The sequence below is a fragment of the Anarhichas minor genome, unplaced genomic scaffold, assembly GCF_050575085.1.
Source record: "Anarhichas minor isolate MPS153535 unplaced genomic scaffold, ASM5057508v1 ptg000026l, whole genome shotgun sequence".
NCBI classification, from domain to species: Eukaryota; Metazoa; Chordata; class Actinopteri; order Perciformes; family Anarhichadidae; genus Anarhichas; species Anarhichas minor.
In genome coordinates, this window is record NW_027466472.1 from 101,361 (window position 1) to 129,145 (window position 27,785).

Here is a 27,785-nt window from a genome sequence, read left to right on the forward strand (position 1 = left end):
CCATCGTTTATGGTTTCATCCTGCACGACATCAAAATGTCAAACCTGAGAAGATGTTTAATCGGGCAAAAATAATCGCTATTAATATGGAAATATTAATAACGATAATAGATATTCAGCTGTGGTGAAAGAACGTCCTTCATTATGTCAGAGGTGGACGAGTCTGTCGGTCAGCGTGTGATCTTTAATTAAAGGTCAATACCAGCTTCATATATATGTATATACATGTGTGTGTATATACATGTGTGTGTGTGTGTGTATATATATGTGTGTGTATATATATACAGTATATGTATGTTCGTCCTCCCGGTTGTCATTTCCTCTCATCTTCCTAAGAGCCCTCCTCGTGTTTTTTGTCTCCAGCTCCGTCTTTGTTCATCTGGACTCGGACCAAAGCGCTTTGATGCCGACCGGCACTCATTAGTGTGGGCGGTGCTCTCTAATGAAAGAAAAGACCACACTGTGTGTGTGTGTGTGTGTGTGTGTGTGTGTGTGTGTGTGTGTGTGTGTGTGTGTGTGTGTGTGTGTGTGTGTGTGTGTGTGTGTGTGTGTGTGTGTGTGTGTGTGTGTGTGTACACACTCTCCCGTTAAGAGTTCAAGAAGTAGACATTTCTATTTTGTCCTTCTCATGTTTATTTCATGAGGGGCCTGTTGTTAATAATTTATGTCTTCTCTGGAGAGTGAATATACCAAATATATACACAAAATCATCGGCTTTTGTTTCAACGTGTTCCACAGTTTATTTTCTACTCTTTCCCATTGCAGACCTTGCTGGTTCGTAAACCTTCTTGTGTTCAGACTAGAGAGAGACAGGAGACAGGGTTGATGAACACGTATTTGCAAAGCGCCTCAAATCATTATAATAATATATTTGTATGTTTCCATTGACGAAATGTAATGAATGTGGTTTATTTCTACAAGTTGAAAATGCTAATTGTCACCAACCCTTTAAAGGGACTAGTTTGACATTTTGGGAAAAAGGTTATTCGCTTTCCCCCAAAAACATCCTCGTATGTAATTTGTACGCGCAGCTTATTATGACACATATTTGCCGTAATCCCGATTTCGGAGATAAATGGAAGGCAGCGCAAGATAAACATTTTTGTAGCCTAAAGGGAGTCTGGTGCTCAGAAACACGACCTCTTTAGTTCCTTGTAGTAACTTTAATGCAGCGGTATCGATCTTCCTTTAATTCTTCACCCGAGTTATGAAATAACAAGCTCATATTTAACATTGAAAGAGGTCAAAAAGAGAATAAATTTAGCTGATTTAAACAAATGTAAAGTAGATCAGAGATGAGCTACAAGGTTAGCGGGTGTTGTCCACCCGAGGTAACATTTCTTTCTGATCACAGAATATCAATTTAGCCTGAATCTGAATCCATCTGAAGCATTTACATGAGCTCACTGCAGACAATTAAAATACCCACAATGCATCTTGTGTGATGGTGTGATGTCAACTGGAAACAATGGGATAGAATGTACACCTGTTGATGCTCTAATTGTAGGTTTCTCTAATCTGTGTTGCTATTAATGTCGCTCCCTTCTGAAAGTGTGTGTGTGTGTGTGTGTGTGTGTGTGTGTGTGTGTGTGTGTGTGTGTGTGTGTGTGTGTGTGTGTGTGTGTGTGTGTGTGTGTGTGTGTGTGTGTGTGTGTGTGTGTGTGTGTGTGTGTGTGTGTGTGTGTGTGTGTGTGTGTGTGTGTGTGTGTGTGTGTGTCATTCAGTCAAAGCGCCTCCGACGCAAAACAAAAGTCAGCATGGAAACCTTAGTGAGTCATACCTTTTTGTGGGAGAGCAAGCATTTCCCCCCCCTCTCTCCCCTGTCTCTATCTCTCTCTCTCTCTCTCTCTGTCTCTCTCTCTCTCTCCCCTCTCTCTCTCTCTCTCTCTCTCTCTGTCTCTCTATCTCTGAGCATCGTTGCCACTTAACCGTCTGCAAAAAAAACGAACCCTGAACAAACACCAATAATATAAGTGCAGACACAATGATCCTGCACTTACCTGCAGTCTCAACATGCATTCACAAACACAAATCACAACAGTGGTGAGGATAGAGCCCATTACAGTGTTTGAGGAAGAGCGGTACTCAATGGCTGTTGTCCTCGTGATGAAAGGAACAACATCAACACAGCATGAGTCAGAATATAGGAAATAAAAATATAATTGAGGTTCATTCTGGACGTTTGGAAACAAACAAAAGAAATCTTGAAACCAGCTACAAACAAATAGTATATCGTGTCTTTTGTGTGAATGCTAGTATTGTATTTTATGTAGATTGGAGGCGTTTTGGCCATCTCCATCTTGGTTTTCTGCAACCAGTGAACAGGAAGTGACCATATATGGACTGAGGAGGAGTGACGTAGAGACGCCGTATACGTCTCTGGTAGAGACCTGTCAATCACTGTGTAGCCCCGCCCTAAAGCATCCCCTGCTTTATGGTCTGTTTGACTCTAAATGGACCATAATGTACTAAATGAACATCATGCTGTATTGAAGAAGACTTGAAACTAGAGATTGAGACCATAAACTCATGTTTACAATGTTTACTGAGGTAATAAATCAAGAGAGAAGTAGAGTCATTTTCTCATAGACTTCTATACAACCAGAGGAGTCGCCCCCTGGTGGACACTAGAGAGAATGCAGCTTTAACACATGAAGCTTTGACTTAATTTTTCAGAACTGAGGCAGGATGTTTTTAACACCACATGGCCCTCAGTGAGGTGAATGCCAATTATTTTGGTGACCCCAAACTTTTTCTGTACTTCCACAATCAAGCTATGTAGCTTCCGCTCGTATTTCTATAAATGTCAATATGTAATGAGCAGATTACCCAGACTTTTCCCGACCACATTCAAACCCCTCATTTCCATTTTGCACTCTGTGTGAGCTCCAAATGTCAGGATTTCTCTTTATCTAATTGGGCAGCTGCCATGAAATGAGCACATTCATACTACCGAGGGAGCTCGTGACCTTTCCTTCACTCCTACCACGAGTAAGGCCTCGGTGTCGTGGTGTCGTTCACTGTGTCCAGCCTCTTTTTATTTAACTGTGGGATGAAGGAACAGCTTTTAGGAGCTGCTGATGGTTTTAACTTTTAATCCTGTTTCCAAACAAAGTCCATTTTTTAAATGCTTATAATGGAGCACGATAATAATCTAAATTATTAATGTCAAACAAATGGTGTGAGGCTGAATACGTGCAGCCATCGCTTTGCTTTGACGCTCAGCAGCTTCTTTACAGTCCTGTAAAATGTCTATCAAGCAGAGTCGTCATTCATGTTTTTTAAGATTTAACAAGGCAGCTGTTCATGCATGAAGCTCCGCCAGCAGGTTAATGATTCGTACGCTGTCATGGTGCTCGAGATGTGACACGTTTTAATTTTCCCTTCAGCAGCAAGCAGACAGACAGGCTTGAAAGCAATGCAACAGGCAATTTAATTCAATGCTTTAGGGTCGCGTTTCTTAATGAGGGTGGCACTGCACACCCGAGGGGGCGTTCAGGGAACGTCAGACAACGCTGGAAGGGTTATCTTTGAATGACGGGCGTGTGTGTGTGTGTGTGTGTGCGTGTGTGTGTGTGTGTGTGTGTGTGTGTGTCTGCTTTTTAGTGCCAGTTAAGTGCCACATTCAAATTCACATTTTTTCACAACATTAGACCACCATGTGAAGCTTGAAGTTGACTTAGGAGGGATAACATCGGATGAGAAAATATGATTTGCAGAAGAAAATATTTGACTTCCTGCATTATATTCCATCATGTCTTAATATCTTGACTTGTCACCTGAGATTTATGTGTATGCGGGGATTCATATGAGCATTAATTAATTTGTACTTTGTAGGACCTGGGCATGGAGTCAACATCTCTGGATGACGTGTTGTACCGCTACGCCAGCTTCAGAAACCTGGTCGACCCCATCACGCATGACCTGATTATCAGCCTGGCGCGATACATCCACTGCCCCAAGACGGTAGGACACACACACACACACACGCACACACACGAGTCATCTAACTTGCGCAACATCTAACACACTGCGCAAATAGTGGCGATTACAGTAAACGTGTGTGCATGTTTACACATACACACAGACAGCCATGATTCATTTCGTTGCTGCTATCAGATGATCATTTTGTGTGACACTATTGGGTTACGGAAGTGCTCTAAGTGGTTGTGTGGCTGTGTGTGTGTGTGTGTGTGTGTGTGTGTGTGTGTGTGTGTGTGTGTGTGTGTGTGTGTGTGTGTGTGTGTGTGTGTGTGTGTGTGTGTGTGTGTGTGTGTGTGTGTGTGTGTGTGTGTGTGTGTCCTTGAGGATGCCTCCTTTGTGCTTGTTCATTCACTTTGTCCAGTATGTCACCGGGGGGAAGAGAAAGCGTGACAGCAGCCATGCTGGATGAATAATGCAGGGAGGAAGGAGGAGTGATGGGGATGAAGATATGAATTAAGAGAGCCTGATCGTAGCGCGGTGCTTTGTGCTGAAGCATTGCTGACCTCTATGCTGCCTGCATTTGTTGTTTATGTTAAGAGCCATGTGAGAAACAGCTGGAGGACATCTTTCCTCCAGCTTTGAATGACGCCAATGTGAAAAGCTAATTGTTCTAATTTATGTTTGAGTAATGTGTGGCTATCATATTTCTCCTCTGATCTTGTGAAACACCATTTTGCCTCCTTAATGTGATGTATTTCCTGTGAAAACAGGATGCTGGAGATATGTGTTATTGTTGCAATATACAGTAATTACGCACATACACAAAACCAAGTCCTGTCTGAAAAAATAATATATATATACTTGCAAATTGTTTATATAAAGGTAAGCTAATGTTAATCTGACGCTAACGTTACGTTCAGTCACTAGTCCCTCATGTTGCTATTGGTATGAATGAATTAAGGATTAATGTCACAGGTCAACCTTCTAAATCTTCCTCTAGATATCTGCTAAAGGAATATAAACGTGTTAATATTTAAGCTTCTAATCTAAACCCAGAAAGCGATTTGTATTTTAGTGAACAGAGACGTACGTGAGTGCAGCTTCTGAATGATCAAATAAGACTAAAGGTTTTCACATTTAGGAAAACTAGATTAACACGTCTCCAGCTTTTGTTGCCTAAAGAATACAAAATAATTTTCTATAAATGTTGTATTCACTGTAAAATTAATCAGATTTGTATTATGAGTCCCTGAATGCATCGTTGGAGCTGGAAAATGCTCGTTATCAGTGTACAGGACACATTCTGCGGGAGACTCTGAACACATGCTGAAGCTGCAGAGGAAATCGAGGAAAAGGCTTTTGTGTACAATTCATGATGAGAAAAAGTGGAGCAGGGATGATAGAAACGCCAGAGGGGGTGTTGTTATGAGCGGAGAGGAAAGCAACAAGAGAGAGGAAGTAAAGGAGGCGACGAGAGGAGAGAGGTGTTATTTCCTCCTCGTTCTGCTCTTCCCGTCCTGTCTGACATGTTTGATTGCTGTTCTGTTTTACTTCTCCTGAACTTGCCATCACAGATGTTTGAGGCCTCACTGCTTCTCTTTTGATGGGCCATGAATGTCTCTTTTTACAAAACCATCAAGTACACTTTTTTGCTGTCACTGGTGCGGTTTTGTGGTAACATGGAGCTTCACTGGAAAAATATTGTAATTCTTTTCATTCAATAACAATATTACAACTTATTAAGGCCTTTATACACCAGGACCGTAAAGAATAAACAACATGGAAAACGCTGAATACTGCAAAAATTTCAAACAGAAACTGTTTTTTTTACCCAGATGACTGCTATTCGTGGCCCGTGTGAAACGAGAAGTCAATGTTGATTTACTTGTCATTTACTTACCGTAAACAAGTAACGCCACTTCCGTAGTTATTTTAACCCAAACAACTTTCTTTTCCTAAACCTAACTAAGTAGTTTTGTGGCCTAAACCTAACTTAAGTATTTCACGATCTTTTCCTAAAACTAAGTATTTCACGATCTTTTCCTAAACCTAAATATTTCACCATCTTTTCCAAAACCTAACTAAGTATTTTGCGATATTTTCCTAAAACTAAGTATTTCACCATCTTTTCCTAAAACTAAGTATTTCGCGATATTTTCCTAAAACTAAGTATTTCACGATCTTTTCCTAAAACTAAGTATTTCACCATCTTTTCCTAAAACTAAGTATTTCACCATCTTTTCCTAAAACTAAGTATTTCGCGATATTTTCCTAAAACTAAGTATTTCACGATCTTTTCCTAAAACTAAGTATTTCACCATCTTTTCCTAAAACGAAGTATTTCGCGATATTTTCCTAAAACTAAGTATTTCACCATCTTTTCAAAAGTTGTTTCCTGTGAGTTCGGAAGTTTATTTTGAAAAGGCTGTATTAATGTAACGAGCGTAAATTGACACGTTTTGCTGAATTAATAGAAAACCTCTTTATAAGATAATACACAAACCGCTGTATGAGGATACGTTGAATAAAGTGATTATGTGTAGAAATTACTGACTAAAAATGGTGGATTTAAGTTTCCTCTTTAGATTTTTTGCATCCCTACATCTCGTTCATCACTGCAGCTCCAAAGACTACAGCCAGACAGAAACAGATGTTGACAATCTTCCTCCTCAGAGGAAATTTCCATCTCGACTTTCCTCAGAGACACAACACGCATAACCTGCTCTGCCTTCACGCAGCTGATCACTGAGGAGGGAACCTGTTTTCAGATTGTTTTCCCCTCAACACCACATTCACCGAGCTCTGGTTATTATCTGCAGTTTGCTTCACTCCTTTCCACAAATAAACAACGGGACTGAAAACCTGGTCAGTCAACAGACGGGATTAAAAGATTGGAGGTAGTTTTGTCGGTGCATTAATAGAAATATAATCATTAATTACATCAGTGTTAATCCTCTCTATGCTTCATTTCAGGAGAACCTGAAACAATTAACAAAAATAGATCACCAATAAATCAGAATAAGTAATTATATGCCACAAACAAAACAATCTATATTTCAACAGCTAAACACAATTGTCACTCATGAACACTTGAGTGTAATCAGATTGCAGTCAATCCAATATGAGAACAGCAGGCTGGGGGGGTATTGATCGATCCTATGGTATATATGCAATCAATCAACTGCATCTTATCTATCATATCCCTGTTGTTTAATTAAAGGTCAACATAAGGAAGTGGATGCATTGGTCTTAATATAACGCATAGTGTTGAGTTATTGGAATTAACTTCCTGGACAAGATGGTATGTTTCTATAGAGTTACTCTTAATGCTCGTCATCGGAGCCACCGGGTAGGATTCTGGTGAAATCAGATGAAATCATGCAGGTTCACCAGAACCTCCTTCAGCTCAGACTCCAGCAGAGACCGGTCCACCGTGGACAGACCCACATCCTCCAGCAGAGACCGGTCCAGCGTGGACAGACCCAGATCCTCCAGCAGAGACCGGTCCACCGTGGACAGACCCAGATCCTCCAGCAGAGACCGGTCCACCGTGGACAGACCCAGATCCTCCAGCAGAGACCGGTCCACCGTGGAGATCCAGAGCCTGGAAAGAGGAGGTGTATAGTTGAGATCAAAATTAGGGCAGATTTCAAAGATGGGTTTGGTCGGAGCAAGGGCGCCGGACGTTTACGGGGTAGGAAGCAGGGAAGCGCCACAGCCTGTCTGTGGTTCTAAAGCAATGTGAAGCAGCAGCAGAGAGAAGTTTGCATTTAGCAGTTTGCAAAAAGAACGCCCCATTAAAGGAGCTGCAGGAGATCAATCTGAACTCTGAGGCTTCGATCTGTTCGATGAAAGTAAGAGCAGGAATGTAGGGGTCGAAGAAAACTTAAAACCACTGAAACACTTACACAGGAGATACTAAACAGACGTAAACCATTGGTTTGTCGACTGATGATTGGAATCCTTTTGGTAGTTGTCATCTTGTTTTTTTGCAACCGATGAACAGAAGTGACCATATTTGGGCTGTGGACGAATGACGTAGAGACGTCGTATACGTCTCTGGTAGAGACCTGTCAATCAAATTGACGCGTGTTGTTGGACTTTTGAAGGAAAATGCACAGAAAATAAGGAGCCATATTTTGTAAGATATCATACGATCCGTTGTATTGTATATATTCATAAATCATACCCTGCTTTATGGTCTGTTTGACTCTAAATGGACCATAATCTACTAAATGAACATCATGCTGTATTGAAGAAGACTTGAAACTAGAGATTGAGACCATAAACTCATGTTTACAATGTTTACTGAGGTAATAAATCAAGAGAGAAGTAGAGTCATTTTCTCATAGACTTCTATACAACCAGAGGAGTCGCCCCCTGGTGGACACGAGAGAGAATGCAGCTTTAAGACACAGTTTTGTGGGTCAGTGATATCGCCTGATGTGAGGCTGAAGGGGAAATGAATGTTATCATGACAGGTGGAATGTGGTCTATCGGGCCCAGAGGAAAGGGAAAAAGCCGACTCAGCGCTAACATGCACACTAATCCTCACTCTGCTCGTAGAAAAATGCAGACATGCTCATACGTAGTTTCTCCTCGGCTGCACACAGACACACAGCAGCCTCCGTAGAGTGGGTGAAAGGTCCATTCATTGCAGTGTGACTCCAGCTAAGCAGGGTGGCTTGTGAATCTGTACAGAGAGCTTCATCACTGCAGCTGCTGTGTTTTGTTTCTCTTCTCCTTTTGACTCCTTTATTCTTCACATTTCTTCGGTCTTCCCACTTATCTTCCTCTTATAATTGCAGTACAGTATTTATATCTGTATGCGTTTGACCCTGCTGTTACTGAACATTTATTACATGTCAGATATGAGCCAATCGGCTCTGATTTATGGTTTCAGATTTGTGTCACTGTGACGGTCATGTGGTTTTAATGATTTGGTCACAGGGTTTAATTTGCCAGCGCCTGACGATGTTGAGGTCGTAGTGGTGGATGGCGTCTAAGACGTCGGACAAGAGTTCTCGTCCTATAGCCTTGCAATGAACATTTGTCCTTTTATTAACTGTGACCACGTCTTCCCTTCACCGTACTTTAGTATGGATTTTTGGAAACTCATCCCATTCTGAATTTCTGGTCTGGTGACAGTATGGAAACCTCTTGGGGTCATATGTTAAAAATTAAATATGTATTGATGTGGAAATCGGTGCCAGCTGAATAATAAGCCAACGGAGGATTTCGGAACCATGCCCACGGAGTTGATTAACGTTAGCCTGCAGCTCAAAGACGACAGGGCGTAGCTTAACGTTAGCCTGCAGCTCAAAGACGACAGGGCGTAGCTTAACGTTAGTCTGCAGCTCAAAGACGACAGGGCGTAGCTTAACGTTAGCCTGCAGCTCAAAGACGACAGGGCGTAGCTTAACGTTAGCCTGCAGCTCAAAGACGACAGGGCGTAGCTTAACGTTAGCCTGCAGCTCAAAGACGACAGGGCGTAGCTTAACGTTAGCCTGCAGCTAAAAGACAGCACGGCATAGCTTAGCAATAGTCTGCAGCTGTAATCTAATACCTTTTGTTTTTATGAACAGAATCTTATATTTTTATCAGTGAGTGCAACAAACACTGAAATAGCTTTTTTTTAAATCCCAGTTGTAATGTCAGTTGTAAAAGGTAACTCCCACCCCGACACAGCAGACATCTGTGTCCTCTGTAAACCTTTACCCCAGTAGAGCACATTAAGTGGCCCCTTCCTGGGATCTGAGATCCAGCCCTGATACTCCGTCAGCTCGCTGCCAGGTCTTCCCCTTCACCTCCTGACCACTGAAACGACAGCTATAAGATTGAATTATCCAAACAATTCATCTGCAGAATGGGGGAACAATTCTGCCGTAATTTACCGTAGCATGCAGGGCGTGCAAAGACAAATATGACTAAAGTAATGGGCTCCATTTGTACCGTGCAAAATAACTTCATCTGCAGGTTGGCCTGAGGGGAAGGAATAGAGATGAAGCAGACAGATAAATAAGACAGAGGGACGGAGGCAGAGGAGAGGTCATCGGTTCTCTGGAGACGGGAAAAAGATTCATAGATGTGTTCTATATCAATAATGTAACGAGAGAGAGGAGGAGAGGAAGAGAGAGGGAGGACAACCGAGGGAGAAGGATAGAGAAAAAGAAAAAACGAAGGAGGAGAAGAGATCGAAAGAGGATAAAAAAAGAAAGGGATGACGAGAGAGTGAGAGCTGGATGCGGTGAAATGTAAAGAAGGCCACAGGGAAGCCATGAAGAGGCTGCAGGCTGCTGTTTTTCATCGACCCGAGTTCTCGCTCATTCACTTCAACACGATTCAATTCATGGAGCTTTATTGACATGACGAGACTCTCTCTTTACTGTGCATCAAGAGTGTCAGTACGAAACACAGCACAATACGTCTTAACTTAGTCCCTGTCTACATGTATACAGATATATATTTTCATTGTGTTTCTATCCACCTGATTGATTTAAGAAATATCTGGTTCTTTCACTGCTAAATGCTCACCAGGCATTTGCCAACTTTAGTGGGTATTTAGAGCTTTTTCACTGCCTTGTGTTGCTGGAAACGACACTGATAACAAATGCTCCGTAAAACTGAAGAGACTTTCTCTGATATACATCTATAATAAATGCAAAAGAATAACAAGACAGTTGGCAGAGCAGCAGAGTACTGAGACAAGATAAGTGAGAGTATTAAACATTATGAAAATCAGTTCTTTCACTATGAAACTAAAAGTGTGAATCTGCACAATGAACAAAATGCGTCCTCAACTTTTTTCTTCTTAATTACAAAGTCTGACCACACAGACACATTTACAAGAACAGCTTCACAGTTTCTCTACGGGAATCATTATCGCTTCATTTAATTTGAAAATTGAGAAATTTATTTAGCAGCCATGGAAGTGGAAGAAATGTTCTACTCTGCTTCCTTCTGGGCATCAATTTATTCACTTTCATCAACGATGTCTGCTAGAAAATTGTATTTTTTTTGTGCTTTACTATTCAGCTATTGCCCTGCAGTATTTTACACAGCAAAAAGATACACAGGCACACAAACGCACACACACACACACACACACACACACACACAGACGTGAACAACAATGTGGTACTTCACAGTTTAAGAACTGAGTGTCTTTGTTGATATCACTTCTTCCCCTCACCATCTGCTCTAGACTTAAAACTTGGGAACCACAAACCTGACTCACCACCTGAATAAATGAATTTCAATACACACACACTCTCTCTCTCTCTCACACTCACACACACACACACACACACACACACACGGTACAGAGGACGGTTGTGGTGACATCAAGGCAGACGGGTAGAAATGAAGCCGAGCATCAGTAATTCGGTGGCTGTTTGTCTGAAATTGCTTCCTTGTTCACTTTTCTCCACATGATGAAAACTCAGAAGGGTTTATTGTAATAGCCGTGTTTCCATTCATGTATTCTAATGTTCATTTTGAAGTATCTCATTAGAAAAGCTCTTTAAAAGCGGCAAAATACACTAAAACCTCCTCAACTGTGGAGAAAAAAAAGGTTTTACGCTCTCTTGAGGTGGTTTATGTCCAAAAGAGTGGATGGATTATGGATCAATTCTGATTTTGCAAACATTTAATCCTCTAAACCAGAGGTAGGCTACTCAATTAAAATGTAACGAGGTCCATTTAGAGAGAATTTCCTCATGCAAAGGTCCAGAACATCACAATAATTTAGTCAAATATATATTAAAGTAGCCTAGCAGTTGTATTAACATCTGTATGCAGTCAACAAGTGAGTGACGGTGGCTCTGTGGCACAATGGACAGTGTGTTGGACTTCTAGTTAAACTATGAGGAAGGTTGTGGGTTCGAGTCCCACCAAAATTGACCTTTATATATAACTCAAAACATATTCCTGAAGATTTTTCTCTCTAGAAGGTTAAATGACCGAGGCGACTTGTTTTGTTTCTGATTCACAACCCCTTCTTCTTCTTCTACTCTGTTTTTCCGGCAGATTACAGCCGTGCGTCGCCTAGAGCGCCAACTCCTCACCGAACGACGCTGTAGCGCAGTTTATTCGCTCCAAAACCAGCTAATGGAGAGACTCATAATTACTTTTTTTTTGTGACATTTGAAAAGTGCGCTCAAAACTTGCTTGCCAAATTGAATGGAAGCACAATGCCGAGGTAGTACAATTGAGATGCCGGACGTTTACGATTCATCGTTATTTCGCGCCAACCAACAAATGACGATCTACATGTCAGTCGTCTGAAGTGCTGAGGAGAATAATTTCACTTTGGGAAAGTCTTCCCCAAAGTCATTCTGAGAACGGCATTTTACATTTTTAATCACTTAATGGCACAAAGTGAATGTAATGTAGCAAATAGGAAGTGATTGTGGACACAACCGATCAACACAGCATGTAGCGTTCAATTCCCCAGCTTCAGTGTGTGTGTGTGTGTGTGTGTTTTCTTGTCAAATGAAGCACCTCACAGAAGGTGTGTTTCCTAATTCTTCGCTCCAGTGGTCCTCAAATCCTTTAATGACTTCCTCCTGTCTGTTGCTGTTGTAACACTTCACCGCTCCGTCTCATTCTGTCACGATGTCGTGTCCAACATGACACGCTACAGAAACCTTAAACACATCACAACAACGAAACACTTAAACACATATAACTGAAAACATTAGTGCAACTGGTTCTTCACATTTCCAATGCTACTGTAATGTCACATAGAAGGAGGCGGAGATGTGGAGTTTCTTTTATCCTAAATTTAAGACTTTAATTTCAGAGAATAACCAAGTTTCTTTCCGTAGATTTATGATTTTAATCTCAGGGAATACCCAGGTTTTTTTTGTGCAAATTTAATACTGTCTCAGGGAATACCCAATTTTATTCTCGTAAATTCATGACTTTAATTAAAACTTCTCACAGTTAATTTCTCATGAATTTATGACTCAAATCTCAGTTTTTTCACGTAAATTTCCCAAAAGATTCTGTTGACATTTTAAATACAAGCAGCGGTTCTACCGTCTAATCCCTCCAACATGGCCACCAGTGCTTTTATTCCTCCTTCATTGAGCTGACTGAGTTTCTGTGTCTCTTGTGTCCGACAGGAGGGCGACTCTCTCGGGGCGATGGAGAAAGTCTGCCGTCAGCTGACGTATCATCTCAGCCCCCACTCTCAGTGGAGGAGACAGGGCCTCCTCAAGAGGAAACCTCAGGCCTGGTGAGTGTGTTGGTGTTCAGGATGTTTCCTCTGTGTGTGTGTGTGTGTGTGTGTGTGTGTGTGTGTGTGTGTGTGTGTGTGTGTGTGTGTGTGTGTGTGTGTGTGTGTGTGTGTGTGTGTGTGTGTGTGTGTGTGTGTGTGTGTGTGTGTTAGCTCAGTGTGTCACCAATGTGTCATGATCTGCTGCTCCGCTGGGTGCCAGAAATAAATAAATCCAGTGAGGTCTCTTTTATTTCCTCACCGTCTGGTGGACACGGTTCCTTCGCTTTGACTTTTTATTTCTCTCTCTCCGTCAAGTAGTCCCCCTCTTTATGCTCACATTATGTTTGTAAGAGCCATATCAGACTTGATAAGATGTCTTAAGTGATTTGTGTAACAAACATGTGGAAATGCTCCTTTAGTTGCATTACTGACTACGTCACAGCCAACAGCCCTCAGTTGAGGTTATTCAGTCTGCGGAGCAACATAGTTTTTTGACCGTTGTGCTAACGCTGTGACAAGTTGAGCAAAGAATGTATCTTGTAACCTTATTTTGTTGAGTAAACCTTTTTAAATGAAGCTACTGCCTACAAAGATTCATTACGCGTCAAGCTTATTGCCAAACCCAGACTGTAACAGTAGTGGTAATGTGGACTATCGGACGGAGGGAAGATTGCCGCTACAATGTTGTTTGTGTTTCAGTGTGACTTTAAATCACACAGTCATTTGTATTCACGTCGTACAGCGGCAGCTCTCTTCCTCTTTTCACCTGCATGAAGTAGAAATAAAATGCATAAAATGCAACCACAATGCAGGAAATGAAATGTTTGACGCTCCAAAACAATTGTTGAAATGAAACTTAAATCCTTAAAGTGGCTCTGTGATCATAATAATGTAACACAGAATGCTAATAACATTAATAGCCCACATTTTAATCGATGGGGGGGTGCAGGAACCGCTGTTCGATTCCCTTGACTTCGCTGTAAACCGGATCACTGTGTGACGCTGCATCTCAAGCCTCTAAAATGCGTCCTGGTGGGAGCAGATGGTGAGAGAGAGAAGGATCCCCACTGCTGTATGAATGGAGGATCAGTAGGAAGATGAGAATCTCTCCTCAGCGTTTAACACCAGGTGTCTCCTCCTCTGCAACACAGTCTGCAGACAAACACACCAGCGCAGAGGGGAGAACATAATCAATACGGCCGATGAGATTGGATCCCGGCTGAGTGTGTTTGGGTGAGTGTCAACAGAAAAGAGGTGTCAGCAAAGTGGAAGAGCTCCCAAAAGTCGCTGTTGAAGCAGAGTTCCACCTTTAATGGTATTAGACGACAGCCGGAGATGAGGAATGAGTTTGGTTATTATCTTAAGTAATTCTGGACGGGGGGGGGTTTAATCAACGCAGCGCTGCAGTCGGCACTTCATGCTGTCAGGAACTCGAGTCAGAGTGATTAGCCGGAGGAGAGACACGCCCCGTTTACTCGTGAGTCTCGGGGCGACCGACGAGATTGAAGCATCTTTTTCTGCGTGGGATACACGCCATTAACGCCTCACACACACACACACACACACACACACACACACAACCACAACCACAACCATAGACATATCTCCACAGTAAATACGTCAGACTCTCTCAGAGCCGACAAAAAGGATGAAAAACTGTATCCAGACCATAGACCGTATACAAGAAGTTTTGAAGCCTCGAGTTTGGCGTTTTGGCGGTCGCCATCTTGGCTTTTTGCAACCAGTGAACAGGAAGTGACCATATCTGGACTGAGGAGGAGTGACGTAGAGACGCTGTATATGTCTCTGGTAGAGACCTGTCAATCACTGTGTAGCCCCGCCCTAAAGCATCCCCTGCTTTATGGTCTGTTTGACTCTAAATGGACCATAATGTACTAAATGAACATCATGCTGTATTGAAGAAGACTTGAAACTAGAGATTGAGACCATAAACTCATGTTTACAATGTTTACTGAGGTAATAAATCAAGAGAGAAGTAGAGTCATTTTCTCATAGACTTCTGTACAATCAGAGGAGTCGCCCCCTGATGGACACTAGAGAGAATGCAGCTTTAACACATGAAGCATCGGCCGCGATGCCGCCTGATCCAGACATCATCCACTAACAGACCGCTCAGTTGTCTGTGACAGCTTTGTGGCTTCGCTTCGTGTTTTTTAAACACACGCAATCCGATAGATCCTTTGATGAGGTCAGAGGAAGCTGCGCAAAATCTGATGAATTGCTTCAAGTCATGTCAGGAACAAAAAACAGTCTTTCACCCAGGAGACCTCGTGAAACGAGAATTCAACATTGATGGATTTCTCACGTAACTTGCGTACTTCGTTAACGGCACTTTTGTTGTTATTTTAACCCAAACCACGATCTGTTCCTCAACCTAACTAAGTAGTTTTGTTGCCAAAACTTAACTAAGTATTTCACCATCTTTTATTGAACCTAACCTGCTGTAACCCAGATTCAGCTCTTACGTCTCTGACCGACTTTTTTCTTGGGATCGTAGTGATCAAAATCTGAAAAAACGCCTCTTTAGTCGTAAAACTCATTGCTTTTGAGGAAGGAGCATAAATACACATGTGAATCAACTGGCCGGCAGTTTTTTTTACCGTCTATTCAACAACAAGAGTAGTTGTGAATGGTGAAAAACAAAGCAGGATTAACAAGGCTCACTGTTCGTTGTCTGGCTGCTTAACAACGGCTCCTTTCACTGCGATCAACAAGTTCCACTCGGTGGATTGAAATGAGGCAGCTGCACAGCTGAGTGTCTGGAGCAGCCAGCAGACCTGGTCTCCTCTCTCTGTTTACCAGCGAGGTCTGAGACCCCTGCAGAGAAAGCTGTGAGGTAAACAATGTGACAGCAGAGATTCTCCTGGGCAGGGTTACACTTAGCAGCATGAGGAGGATTGAATACAAGAGACAGAGAAGCAGATGGAGACGAGGAAAACTCAAATATCACAACGTATACAATACGACTCCTCTGGTTGTATAGAAGTCTATGAGAAAATGACTCTACTTCTCTCTTGATTTATTACCTCAGTAAACATTGTAAACATGAGTTTATGGTCTCAATCTCTAGTTTCAAGTCTTCTTCAATACAGCATGATGTTCATTTAGTACATTATGGTCCATTTAGAGTCAAACAGACCATAAAGCAGGGGATGATTTATGAATATATACAATACAACGGATCGTATGATATCTTACAAAATATGGCTCCTTATTTTCTGTGCATTTTCCTTCAAAAGTCCAACAACACGCGTCAATTTCCGATCGTTATATGAATACAGTATTTTCAAGATAAACTTTCATCGTTGCAGAAAACAACTCAGTTCGTTTAGGCAACAAAACTACTTAGTTAGGTTTCGGAGAAGATCGTGGTTTGTGTTTCCTACGCTGTGAGAGTGTGGATGAAGCAGTAAGTTGTTGAATTTAACTCATTTACTCGACACTTCGTAACGTTACTACTCCAATGCACAAGTCGGTTTAGTTTATACGGAAATTAGCTCGCTACAACGGTCACAATGGCAACGCTACACATAAAGATGGCTGCCACTCTGACCTGCTATGTTGATTTGATTATATCGGTGTGTATTGGTCACAGTTTGCCACCCCATACTTTGTGAATGATGCAAAGTGAAGTGAAACACCAATAGCAGGGTAGTTCAGAGTGACGTCCCTTCTGACCATGTTGCCCCCCCCACCCCCCTAGTTTTTCCCATCATACTGTTTGATTTATACAAAGTGGCTGGAGAGCGTCCAGCACAGCATCCACTGGCTCTTAGGAGCAGCAAGCCAAAAAGCATCAGGCGAGATGTTGATTGACAACCAACCAACGGGTAAACAACCGCCTGTCTGTCTGGACCTGAATCTGTCTGTCTGCCTCCATCTTTGTGTTTTTTCCAACGGCTAGTTTTCACGAGGCTGGAAGGGAAATAATGAGGTCTTGCCGAGGTTGGATTGTTTGCCATGGAAACCCCATAACGCACCAATATGATCTCTAATAATGCGTTTTACCTTCTCGAGCCGTCTGCCTCCCAACGTCTTGTGTGCCGCCTGCTGATTGGCCCGGCTGTAACGGCTGCACGGACAGATTTATTGGCTGCCTCCCACCTAAGCTCTGACATCCAGCAGAGAGAGAGAGAGGTTGAGTGCAGACTGGATGTCTGTGCCTCGTCTGCTTCGTCGGGGAGGATATTAGTGCTTCTATATATTTTCATTTGTGCGTCAGTGAAGGGCGTGAACAATTAAGTGGCTTGTTAAAGCTAATATGGGGTTTTAATCTGAAGCATCTGATGGCTTGAACATTTGATATTGTGATATCTTATAACCACTTTTCAGCAATTAATTAAGAAGCTGCATGATTTGACAGAACCTCCCTGTCACACAGAAGAAAAGCAATTATTGGAAATGTTCCATTGCTAGTTTCTAACCTATTTTCCTGCCTGATCCAATATCGGTATTGGGTTCAATCAGCCAATATTGGCTACACAGCGATTAACAGGTCTCTACCAGAGACGTATACGCCGTCTCTACGTCACTCCTCCTCAGTCCAGATATGGTCACTTCCTGTTCACTGGTTGCAAAAAACAAGATGGCGACCGCCAAAATGCCGAACTCGAGGCTTCAAAACACGACAGACCAATGGGTGACGTCACGATGACTACGTCCACTTCTTATATAGGTCCGAACCTCTGTGTTTTATGACTTTATTGCAGCAGTTATCACCGTAAATCCTTCGGTGTGTCTATAATGTCCCAGTTGATTTGTGTCCTGTGGCGTTTAATATGCCGCCCTGCTGCTTTTTTTTGGTATTATTGTGCATGAAAGAGGGACTTTTCCATTTGTTTTGACTCTTTTTTTAAGTCCCTTTCATTCACTTGAATTCAACGTAGGTCTGTTTTGAGTCTGAGCAGCCCACATGCTCGCCCTTTTCAAAATGAGCTGTGAGCGTTCAAATATTAATGCTGGCTATAACTTACAAACTGGAGAGTTTTGAAATTAATCTGAGCACTTCAAAAGCACTTTGATTTTTTCTTTCCCTTTTCTCATTTTAATCCAAATCTCTTTTTGTTTCCCTCGACTCATCCTCTGAATCCTTCTCTCTCTCTCGTTCGAGGCTTTACAGTAACTCTCTGAGGAGAACAGGGGAGACAATGAAACTCCCGTTTCTAAAAAATAGAGATTATGAGATTATGACGGCCGGGTCGATGCTGCGATTATGCTTTTTGATAAATTTGAAGGATCGGCTCTCACAGGGTTTAGAAGGAGAAAAAAAAGTTCCAGATGTTGAACGCGTGTTTAATCCCACGCCGCTTCAACGCGTCTCAAAAAGGTCCACTAGCCTGTTCAAAACCGATGTTTAAAATGATAATTCCTTTTGAATTATGCAGCACAAAGTCTTATAAAGTATTGTGTTGAAGCAGCAATATTGAAATGTAACCTTTGCTGTGTGTGTGTGTGTCCGCTGACGCGGGTCATCTGCTTTAAATGCATCGGCATGGCTGAATATGAATCCATACGAGTCGTCTCCTCCTCCACAGCACAACACCCGTCACTTGTTTTGTGACTCATGTTTATTCCCAGTGGGACCAGTGACCTCCTGTAGCTGTGTGAATAACGGGGGTTGTTACCCACCCAGAGCTCCACTGCTGCCCGGCAAGGATGAAGACACTTTGTACGGAGTATCTCCTCATTGTTCCCGCGGTATTTATTTTATGAATAATTAACTGAATAGTTGCCAAATGTTTCTGTTGTACGTGACGGTGTCAGCGATTCCTTTCTTTGAGATAGAAGTTTGGTTCAAAGTACATTTTACGTGGATTTCACACATAAAGAAGAAGAAGTGGCTCAGTTTCTTGTTTTTGGTGAGCTCTTCTTAAAAGATGTAGAATCATTTGTAGGGGGCAGAACAATATCAACATAAATAACCGTAGTTTTTATTTTAAGCAAAGACATTATGTTTTTCCGAAACCTAACCAAGTCGTTGTGTTGCTTTTTGGTTTCCTTTCAATATACAACGTTAACCACTCTTTTAAAATCAGGAGAATAAAACATTTCCCTCGAAACGTATCAGTTAGTTTTAGGCAACAAAACTGCTTGGTTAGGTTTCGGAAAAGGTCGTGTTTGTTGAGGAAATAAGTACGTTTTTTGACAACCTGGTCTGGCTCTATTCGCTTAATATGACTCAGGCTAACTCAATAACTAACATAGCGTGGAGTTGAATATAAGGCCGATGGAAAATGAGTCCCACAACATAACACCTTTGAAAAGTTTACTTAAAGCTCCTCTTTGTGTTGATTCTGTCGCCCCCTGTGGACTAAAGTGGTAGTGTCTCTGAGCACCAGACTCTCTTTAGAAAACCTCTCATTTTACTGCAGCAGGGTCTGACAGTCTGCTCCTCTCAGTCCTGGTTCTGGTTCTTCCGTGCCTCTCTTTGCTCCAGTGGGCCCAGCTATTTTTTACCAAAACACAGCCCTTTAAGCTCCTCCTCTCTGATTGAAGTTGGCCTTAATCAGTGTAATCAGATGCGGGAGTGATTGCTTGGAATGTGACTCTTCATAAATGCAGCTCCCATGATTACATCAAACTACTGGAGTCATGGACGTCTCTTAAATTATGTCCATAAAACCATCTCAGACAGAGACCAGTCCTGCATCTTAACAGGAAGACGTTGCTCCTGCTCGTCTATTGTAGGAAACATAACCCGCTCACACCTGAGGAAAAAGCTTGTTGCACAAGAAGGAGAGGAAGGAGGTGTTTTCTCACCTTCTCCGTCACACAACAGAAGAGCAGAAACACAGATATTCTTCTAATTAAATTTTTAAAACAACCTCTGTACAATCTGTCCTCCCCCCCCCCCCCCCCCCCCCCCCCCCCCACTACCTCCATTTATATACATCACATGTCTGAGCTGGATACAGCCGGTGACGCGTCGTCCCTTTCACCTGGATTCACCTTGTGAGTCCGTTTCAGGAAACAAGTGGGCGGCTTCACATCTTTTAGAGACAGAGAGGTGTGGCGTTGTGGAAATATATATATATATATATAGAGAGAGAGAGAGAGACACGGAGAGCGATGGAGGTAGAAACGCAGTGGCCTTTTTCTTTCGAGATGCGATTTAAAATCCAGGCTGTGACGACAGCAGACTACAGATCACTGGAGGACTCGATCAGGACTCACAAGATATTAGTTCATGAGTGTGATGATTACAGGTACGCAGGTCATCAGACTGTCAGCATGAGAGCGATCGTAATACGTCAAGAGTCATAATCAGCTAGGCAGAACCGGACGAAGGTTCAAGCTAAGAAAGAAGGAGAACAGGGTGAATACTGATGTCCCACAGAGGTACAAGGGGACTGAAACTGAGTTTAAACTCGCCGTAGTGAAGCCGGCGTAATCACGGCCTCGCTGATTCTTTGTAACTTGGCGCGATCACATGACTAATAATAAAAACACTATTTACATGTCAAGGGATTATACAAAGGACAGTTTGCTTTTAGATGGTTTAGAAACAGGAGGTCTTCATGGGTAGTTTATGAGTCTAATATTTTTGGACTAAATACTTCTTTGAGTACTAGCACAAATATTATAACGTACTTTCACTGTGTACTTTTTAAGTAATCCAATGTCAAAGTCCCTTCCAGAGACCGAGATTTACAATTTTCATCTAACTTTGATGTGGAATACAAACCCTCTATTCCTGAAGTAGTTTATGAAACAAATGTTTTTTGGACTGAGTACACAAATACTATAAAGTACAGTTGATTTGCAAAGTAACAATATGATATGAGTGATAAAAGCCCTCTGTCTCACCGCTGGTAGTCCAGTTGGGTGACCTCGGTTCAGAGGGGGGGGGGGTTTGTCTCGCTCTCTGTCTCTGTCTCTGTCTCTCGCTGACTCTCTCTCTCTCTCTCTCTCTCACTGTCTCTGTCTCTCTCTCTCTCACTGTCTCTGTTTCTGTCTCTCTCTCTCTGTCTCTCTTTGTCTCTCTGTCTCTCTCTCTCTCTCTCTCTATCTCTGTCTCTCTCTCTCTCTCTCTCTCTCTCTATCTCTGTCTCTCTCTCTCTCTGACTCTCTGTAGCGTGGGATTCTGGTCTGAAGCCAAACTACATCACGAGCTCTCTCTCTCTCAGCGTCTCATCTGCTTTTTATTTGCACACTACTGTTCTTGTTTAATGCTTTAAACTGAGCATGGCGGAGTGACGTTGGGGAGCCATATTCTTCCTAAAAAATCACCTGTTCCCTTGTTGAGTGCAGACAAACACACCGAGTACGAGAGGAGAATACGAGCCGTGACGATCGGATCAGTGGTCACGGAGAGACGAGGGCATTGCTGCTGCAGCAGCTGCTGTGTTAACTAATTATCACACTCTGGCTCATGGGCTGCTGCCTAGAGTTTGGTTGGAGCTCAAACCTCCAGGGGCGTCTGTGGGAAGTGGTTTCAGACTTCAGAAGAGGTAGCCGCATCCGCCTCGAGCTGTTGCCTCTTTCAGTTCATTTGCATTTTGCAAGTGAAACAATATGAAGCATATGTTGGAAACAGGTATATATATACACACACACACTCACACCCATCCATCCATCCACCCATCTACCCATCCATCCATCTCTGTCTCTCTCTGTCTCTCTCTCTCTCTCTACACATGGTTATTCACTGTGTGTTTTTGGTTCATGTGACGCTAGTTCATGTTCCTCCTGCTGAAGTATGAGGACATCCTGACGTAACAGAGAACAGCTGTGCTTAAATATCTAGATTTCCCCACTGGGGATGTGTTACTGTAGTGATGGTGACAATGGTGTGAGGGTGGGGGGGCAGTGGAACAAGCTAATTGTATTCTATTGTGTGGAAACCTTTTCATTGGCCTGTTTGGTTGAATAATAGTACACAGAGTCTCTGACAACTGGAGCATGAATTGATTGTTTTGAAACATAAATAATTTGAGGCACTTGTTGTAGTTTAGCAGTTATTTTTGTTTATTTCTTAAATAAACAAAAATAACACAGTGACGGATCACTCTGTTATGATTTTGGGTTCGTGACGGAGGAAAATATTTTTTTGGACGGCTATATTTGACCCACGCTCGGTCATCACTTTGCTTTGGGCGGCTCTGGCCTAGATTCCTCTGAGGTCCCTCTGGTACGTGACTACATAAATATATTCAGCTGATGATAATAGTTCCCCACAGTCAGTTGTATGGCCAGCTGATCAGAGCTCTGTGTGTGTGTGTGTGTGTGTGTGTGTGTGTGTGTGTGTGTGTGTGTGTGTGTGTGTGTGTGTGTGTGTGTGTGTGTGTGTGTGTGTGTGTGTGTGTGTGTGTGTGTGTGTGTGTGTGTGTGTGTGTGTGTCTAAACTTGCATCTTGTGTTGTTTGTGGGTAAGAATCAACATTGGCTCTCATGTCCAGTGTGTTTTACAGAGATTGTTTTGGATGAATTTAACTTCTGATCTCAGTTTTTTCTGTCTTAGTGGACCAGACCTCAGATCAGTCCTTTGCGCTCCGATCCCTTAATTCTCTGCCAAATCGCCCCGCTGGGTTTATTTTTAGCTCGGGCCCTGTGGTTGGAGAGTACGGCTTTAAGCAGGCTGATCGTGAACCAGGAAGTTTAAAGACCGAAAAAGACCTTCACTGGGCGGCTGAGAGAATAGGTGGATGTGTTATATTTAGTTATTTTAACCCAAACCTGATCTTTTCCTAAACCGAACCTAGAAGTGTTGTTGCCTAAACATAACTAAGTTGTTTCCTCCGAGGAAGGAAGTTTGTTTTGAAAAGACTGTATTTATGTAACGAGCGGAAATTGACACGTGTTGCTGGACTTTCCCAGGAAAACACGAAAAATGAGAAGTAACTTTTCATAAGATATCATAAGAACTGTTATATGAGGATAAGTTGCTTTAAGTGTTTCGCTGCGCAACAGGCGGATAAATGTGTACAGTATGTAATTATCTTTAATCTATGGAATGAGAAGTGGTTACAAGTGCAGTACAAAAAAATGCATAATTATGAAGATTTTATGCGATACGCTCTTGGCATTTATGGGTAAATAGATGAGCAGTTTAAAGAATTAAACAACAAACCATTGGCACAAATATCCTGGTTTAATGCTTGCTCACGTGTTTATCTCCAGTTTGAAGGCGGTGCTGTCGGCCCCTCTGTCCAGCGGGGCGTTGGACCTGTCCGGTATCCCTCTGGCGGCCCGGGACATGGAGCGCCTGTGTGCTCACCTGCAGCGCCAGGCGTCCGTCGTGGTGAGCCTGGAGATGGGCTTCAGCGAGCTGACGGACGAGGCCTTCCTCCTGCTGCTGCCCACGCTGGCCGCCCTGCCGCACCTGGAGACCCTGACGCTGAACGGGAACCGGCTCACCAGAGCGGTTCTGAAGGAGGTGACTGACGCTCTGAAGGTCAGCAAGTCACTAAAATGTTTTTTTTTTAATGTGATATCGCAGCATAGTATAGTGTAACTCCTGTAAATGAGATCCTTTGCTTTCTGTTGTCACCTAAAGGAGGGGGAGGAGACGCTGCTGCCGGGAGCAGAGCTCTCCTCCTCCCTCCGGAGCTCCGACTGCAGGTCCAAGGCTGCAGGTGAAGCCGGATCTGGGTCTGTCCACGGTGGACCGGTCTCTGCTGGAGTCTGAGCTGAAGGAGTTTCTGGTGAACCTGCATGATTTCATCTGGTTTCACCAGAATCCGACCCGGTGGCTCCGATGACGAGCTTTAAGAATAACTCTATAGAAACAGACCATCTTCTCTCTGATGGTCTCTTTACTGATGGAGGTCTGATAGAGGATCAGGACTACACTGAGACTGGTTCAGAACCAGGTAAAAGTTCTTGTTATACTACAGTTTGTTTATTATTTTCTCCCCTAGGATCCCGGCAGTTTCCCCAGCATGACGTGGATCGACCTGGGCAACAACGTGGACATCTTCTCCCTGCCGCAGCCCTTCCTGGTCAGCCTGAGGAAGCGCTGTCCCAAACAGGGGAACCTGCCCACCATCCTGGAGTTCGGAGAGAGTCAGGCCAGCGACCCCCCCGAGAGGCTGAGGGGGCTCGGGGAAGAGGAGGAGACGGACGACGCCAACCGGACCGAGAGCATGGGCGAGCTCCGGTCGGAGGTGGAGGAGGAGCTGGACGGAGAGCTGGAGATTGAGGAGATGATGGAGGAGCTGCTGGACTTTGACAGGGAGGTGCAGGGGAAGGACGACGAGGACGAGAGCATGTGGACGGTCGGGGAGCAGAGGAAAGCTGTGAGGAGGAGGAAGGGCTGGAGAGAGGAGGAGGAGCAGACAGAGGAGGAGGCGCGGCGGCCGGGCCGGAGGGCGGTGATGGCCGACGACGACTCCTCCCACCTGTCCTGCTCCAGCCAGTCGCAACACTCCTCCGGAGCCGTGGAGCCAATGAGAGCGGACGACGACTTGGACCGATCGGATCACTTGACCTGAACCGCTGCTCCCGTCCTCCTCCTGCTTGTGTTTCCCCCTCCATGTGTCGAGTCCCGTGCGGAAGGAGACGAGAGGAAGAAGTCTCCTTCGGAGGACAACTGAGTGTGCTCGAAGTCAGAGAGGCTGTCGGCGTCGGGAAGGACGTGATCCACATGAATGCACCGCCAGGAGGCGTTCAGGCGTCTGAGAACATGAGAGGAGCCCGACAGAATGTCCGATTTTATCGTAAATAGACTGAGGATGCTAACGCGTAGAATAGACTTGATTATATCACATGAGGCTTTTATGTATAGAATCCTTATTCAGGTCCTTTTCCCCCTTTTAACCATTGTGATGCCTACATGTGCCTGTGACACGTCCCGTTAAGATGGAAAAAACAAATGCACACACAAACTAGTCACGGCCCTTTAAACCTTTTTGAAATTGTTATTTTTTGTTGTTGTTGCCAAAAACTAGAAGTGATTTAAATGTTTTTCCTCCCACGTACGTCCGCGTACGAGCCAGATGGATCGGAAGATAGACGGAGAATCAAAAAGTCAAGACGACCGCTTCTCGATAAAATAAAATAAAAAAGAGAACAGATGCACCGAGTCTTCAGTGGAAGAGAAGTGCAGTGACATGAAATTAGTCAGCTGAAACCAAAAGAAATAAACAACTGATAAAGAATGAAAACAGGGAACATTGGAGGATCGTGAGGAAAGCAGTAAGAAACGAGAGGATGAGATTATTCCAGTGTGTCCCAAAGAGAAGTGCCGGGGTGTCAGGACTACATATTCAGAGCCTTTTGTCCTCATAATCATGTTCCACTCGTGCTCCTCACATGCTTACAGTGCTGTGTGTATATATCAGCTACCATCACATTCACGTATACGCTGCTGAGTATATCCTCATGCTATGTAGCTCCCACCCGGCCTCAACGTGTCACAATGCAACGCTTTAACAAACAAACTGTATATTTGGATGTACAGTATATAAAGTATAATGTTTTTATCTGTTCTTTAGATCGTATAGATCATCTATTTAAAGATGAAAGACACACAAATGAATGTTATTTTTGTAGTCTGGGATGGTTCAAGATGTTAAACATGATTTATGTTTTTATATGTTGAAAGAAATGTGAACCAGACTCCTAATATGTGATATTATTCAAATGGAAAGGAGGAGAATATTAACACATCATATTAAAGCAGTTAAAAATGAATAAATATATTCATACTTTTCCCTCAGACAGCTGCAAATGCGTTCACCTTCGGAGCTGTGAACGTGTGTCGCATGAAAATGAAAATGAAGGCCTTTAATAACTTGCTTGCTTGCAGTTGCAACACATCGTTCATATTGACATGCATGTAAACTTTTTGGTGTGCAAGAAGATTTCGTTTGAAATTGCAAACCAGTGTATCTCCGGCTCCCGGTCCTGCTGCTAATCCCTAAATGTTATGGTTGTGCAATACTAAATTGCTGAAGTGACCCTTTAAACTACAGTAGTTGTGGCGCTGCATAGGATCCATGTTTCCATGTCATTACGTCTCTCTCTGCCAGCACGATTTATTGCCTCTGCAAAGGATTTGCATTTAAACTCTGCGTAAAGGTCGGGAATCTAACATGTAGAAGAAGAATATCTTGACGGTTGCATATCATTGGCAGTGTACTGCAGGTTAATGTGTCCATTAAGGTGAATGGAGGCCATTTACATTGAGCAGAGACACTAAAAAGAAAGGCAAGCAGCCATTTAAAGGTGTAGGGTTGGTGATTTTCTTGAAAAACAAAGACACAAACACGGTATCTGTGGCTGTCTTTTCATTTTCACTCATTGTTTATTCCTCAAGCTGCTTTCTTGAATTCATAATGATTTTGGGGGAGTGTCTTGGGCTGTCAGTGTTGTCGACTTTCTCTCCAGATTTAATGACTTTTGGAGCTCGTGAAACGAGTTGGCAACACCGGGATGGGTTCGTTCATTGGATCGTTTTTTAAAAATCTGTCGTACTCCTGCTTGTTTCTCGCGATTACCGACCCCGGCTTTAAAGGTGCAGTGTGTGGGATGTGGCGGCATCTAGTGGTGAGGTTGCAGATTGCAACCAACAAAAAACTTCTCCCGCATGCAAAACAGAACTACTGTTCGGTTTGTCCTTTTTTGGGCTTCTGTAGAAAACATGGCGAAGATGATGTGCTCTCCGCCATATTCAGGTCATTATACACAAAAAACAGGCTTATTAATATTATATTCCATTTCTGCCGATAGATCCCTCTAAATGCGACGCGCTGGCCCTTTAAAAGGCAAATGAAGCCACCCTTGTGCTATAATATGTCTTTACATATCTTATTACTTAGCCTACACTGTATTATATCTCTTTATCGGTGAACCAGAGATAACTCGTGGCTCTGTGTGGATTAAAAATAGAAACTTCCCTTTGAGCTCCCTTTAAAAATAAGCTGTTATTGGATAGTCCCTGGAAAACCAATTTTTACAAACATGTCAGCACAATGAACCCTTCAAACAGACGAGCAGTGCATCGTCACATAGACGGTGAACGAGACCGAGGACGATCATCCTTGAAAACAACAGTGATTTTCATCAATTGAAGCCGTTGTGTTTGAAGGACGACGTATTGATTGCTGCAGCGAGTTCAGATGATGATGTGAATGTTTGTATAACATCAGCTATTAGTCCGTGCGGCTTTAGATTGAGCGTCCCAGAGGTTGGCAACCAATCATTTTTACATTTGTTTGTGAATCAGTGTGAAATAACGTTCAGGTTAAGCTTAATTATGACACCACAATAAGAAGTTGAATATCTAAACGGATATGTAATGTTATTCCATCCATATAGGCAACGTGCGTAGCATCATTTAAAAAAACAAACCTCTCATAATCAGTTGTAATTATATATGAGAGCACTAAAGAAGGCTTCCATCTGAGCCAATCAGAGGCAAAGTAGGGCGGGTCTTCACGGATCAGAGGAAAATAAATCAATCAAACTATCGTAAATAAGAGGCAGCGCAACTGCCAATGCATGAGAAAGAGTTCATTCATCATGAGGATGAGAGGGCACTTTTCCAAAAACCCTCTTGCACACTTACTGCTAGTGTTTGTCTGAAGCTTAGAGATCTTCCCACAGACAGTAAGTGTAACCGGCAGGAAACCATAAACCAACCTCCACAATGAAGAGGAGGGGTTCTAATTATCTGTA

The 27,785-nt window shown here is 43.0% G+C and overlaps 1 protein-coding gene across 1 annotated transcript in view; it reads left to right on the forward strand.

Annotated features, from left to right (window-relative positions):
- The window catches only part of lrrc75a (leucine rich repeat containing 75A), a 30,680-nt gene extending 4,817 nt beyond the window's left edge, over nucleotides 1-25,863 (forward strand). The window contains exons 2-5 of the mRNA XM_076100739.1: nucleotides 3,837-3,965; nucleotides 13,052-13,164; nucleotides 23,286-23,559; nucleotides 24,026-25,863. Coding sequence (XP_075956854.1) covers nucleotides 3,837-3,965; nucleotides 13,052-13,164; nucleotides 23,286-23,559; nucleotides 24,026-24,598 — 1,089 coding nt within the window. The 3' untranslated portion in view covers nucleotides 24,599-25,863. The remainder of the gene's footprint in view (nucleotides 1-3,836; nucleotides 3,966-13,051; nucleotides 13,165-23,285; nucleotides 23,560-24,025) is intronic.
- The last annotated feature ends 1,922 nt before the right edge of the window (nucleotides 25,864-27,785 follow it).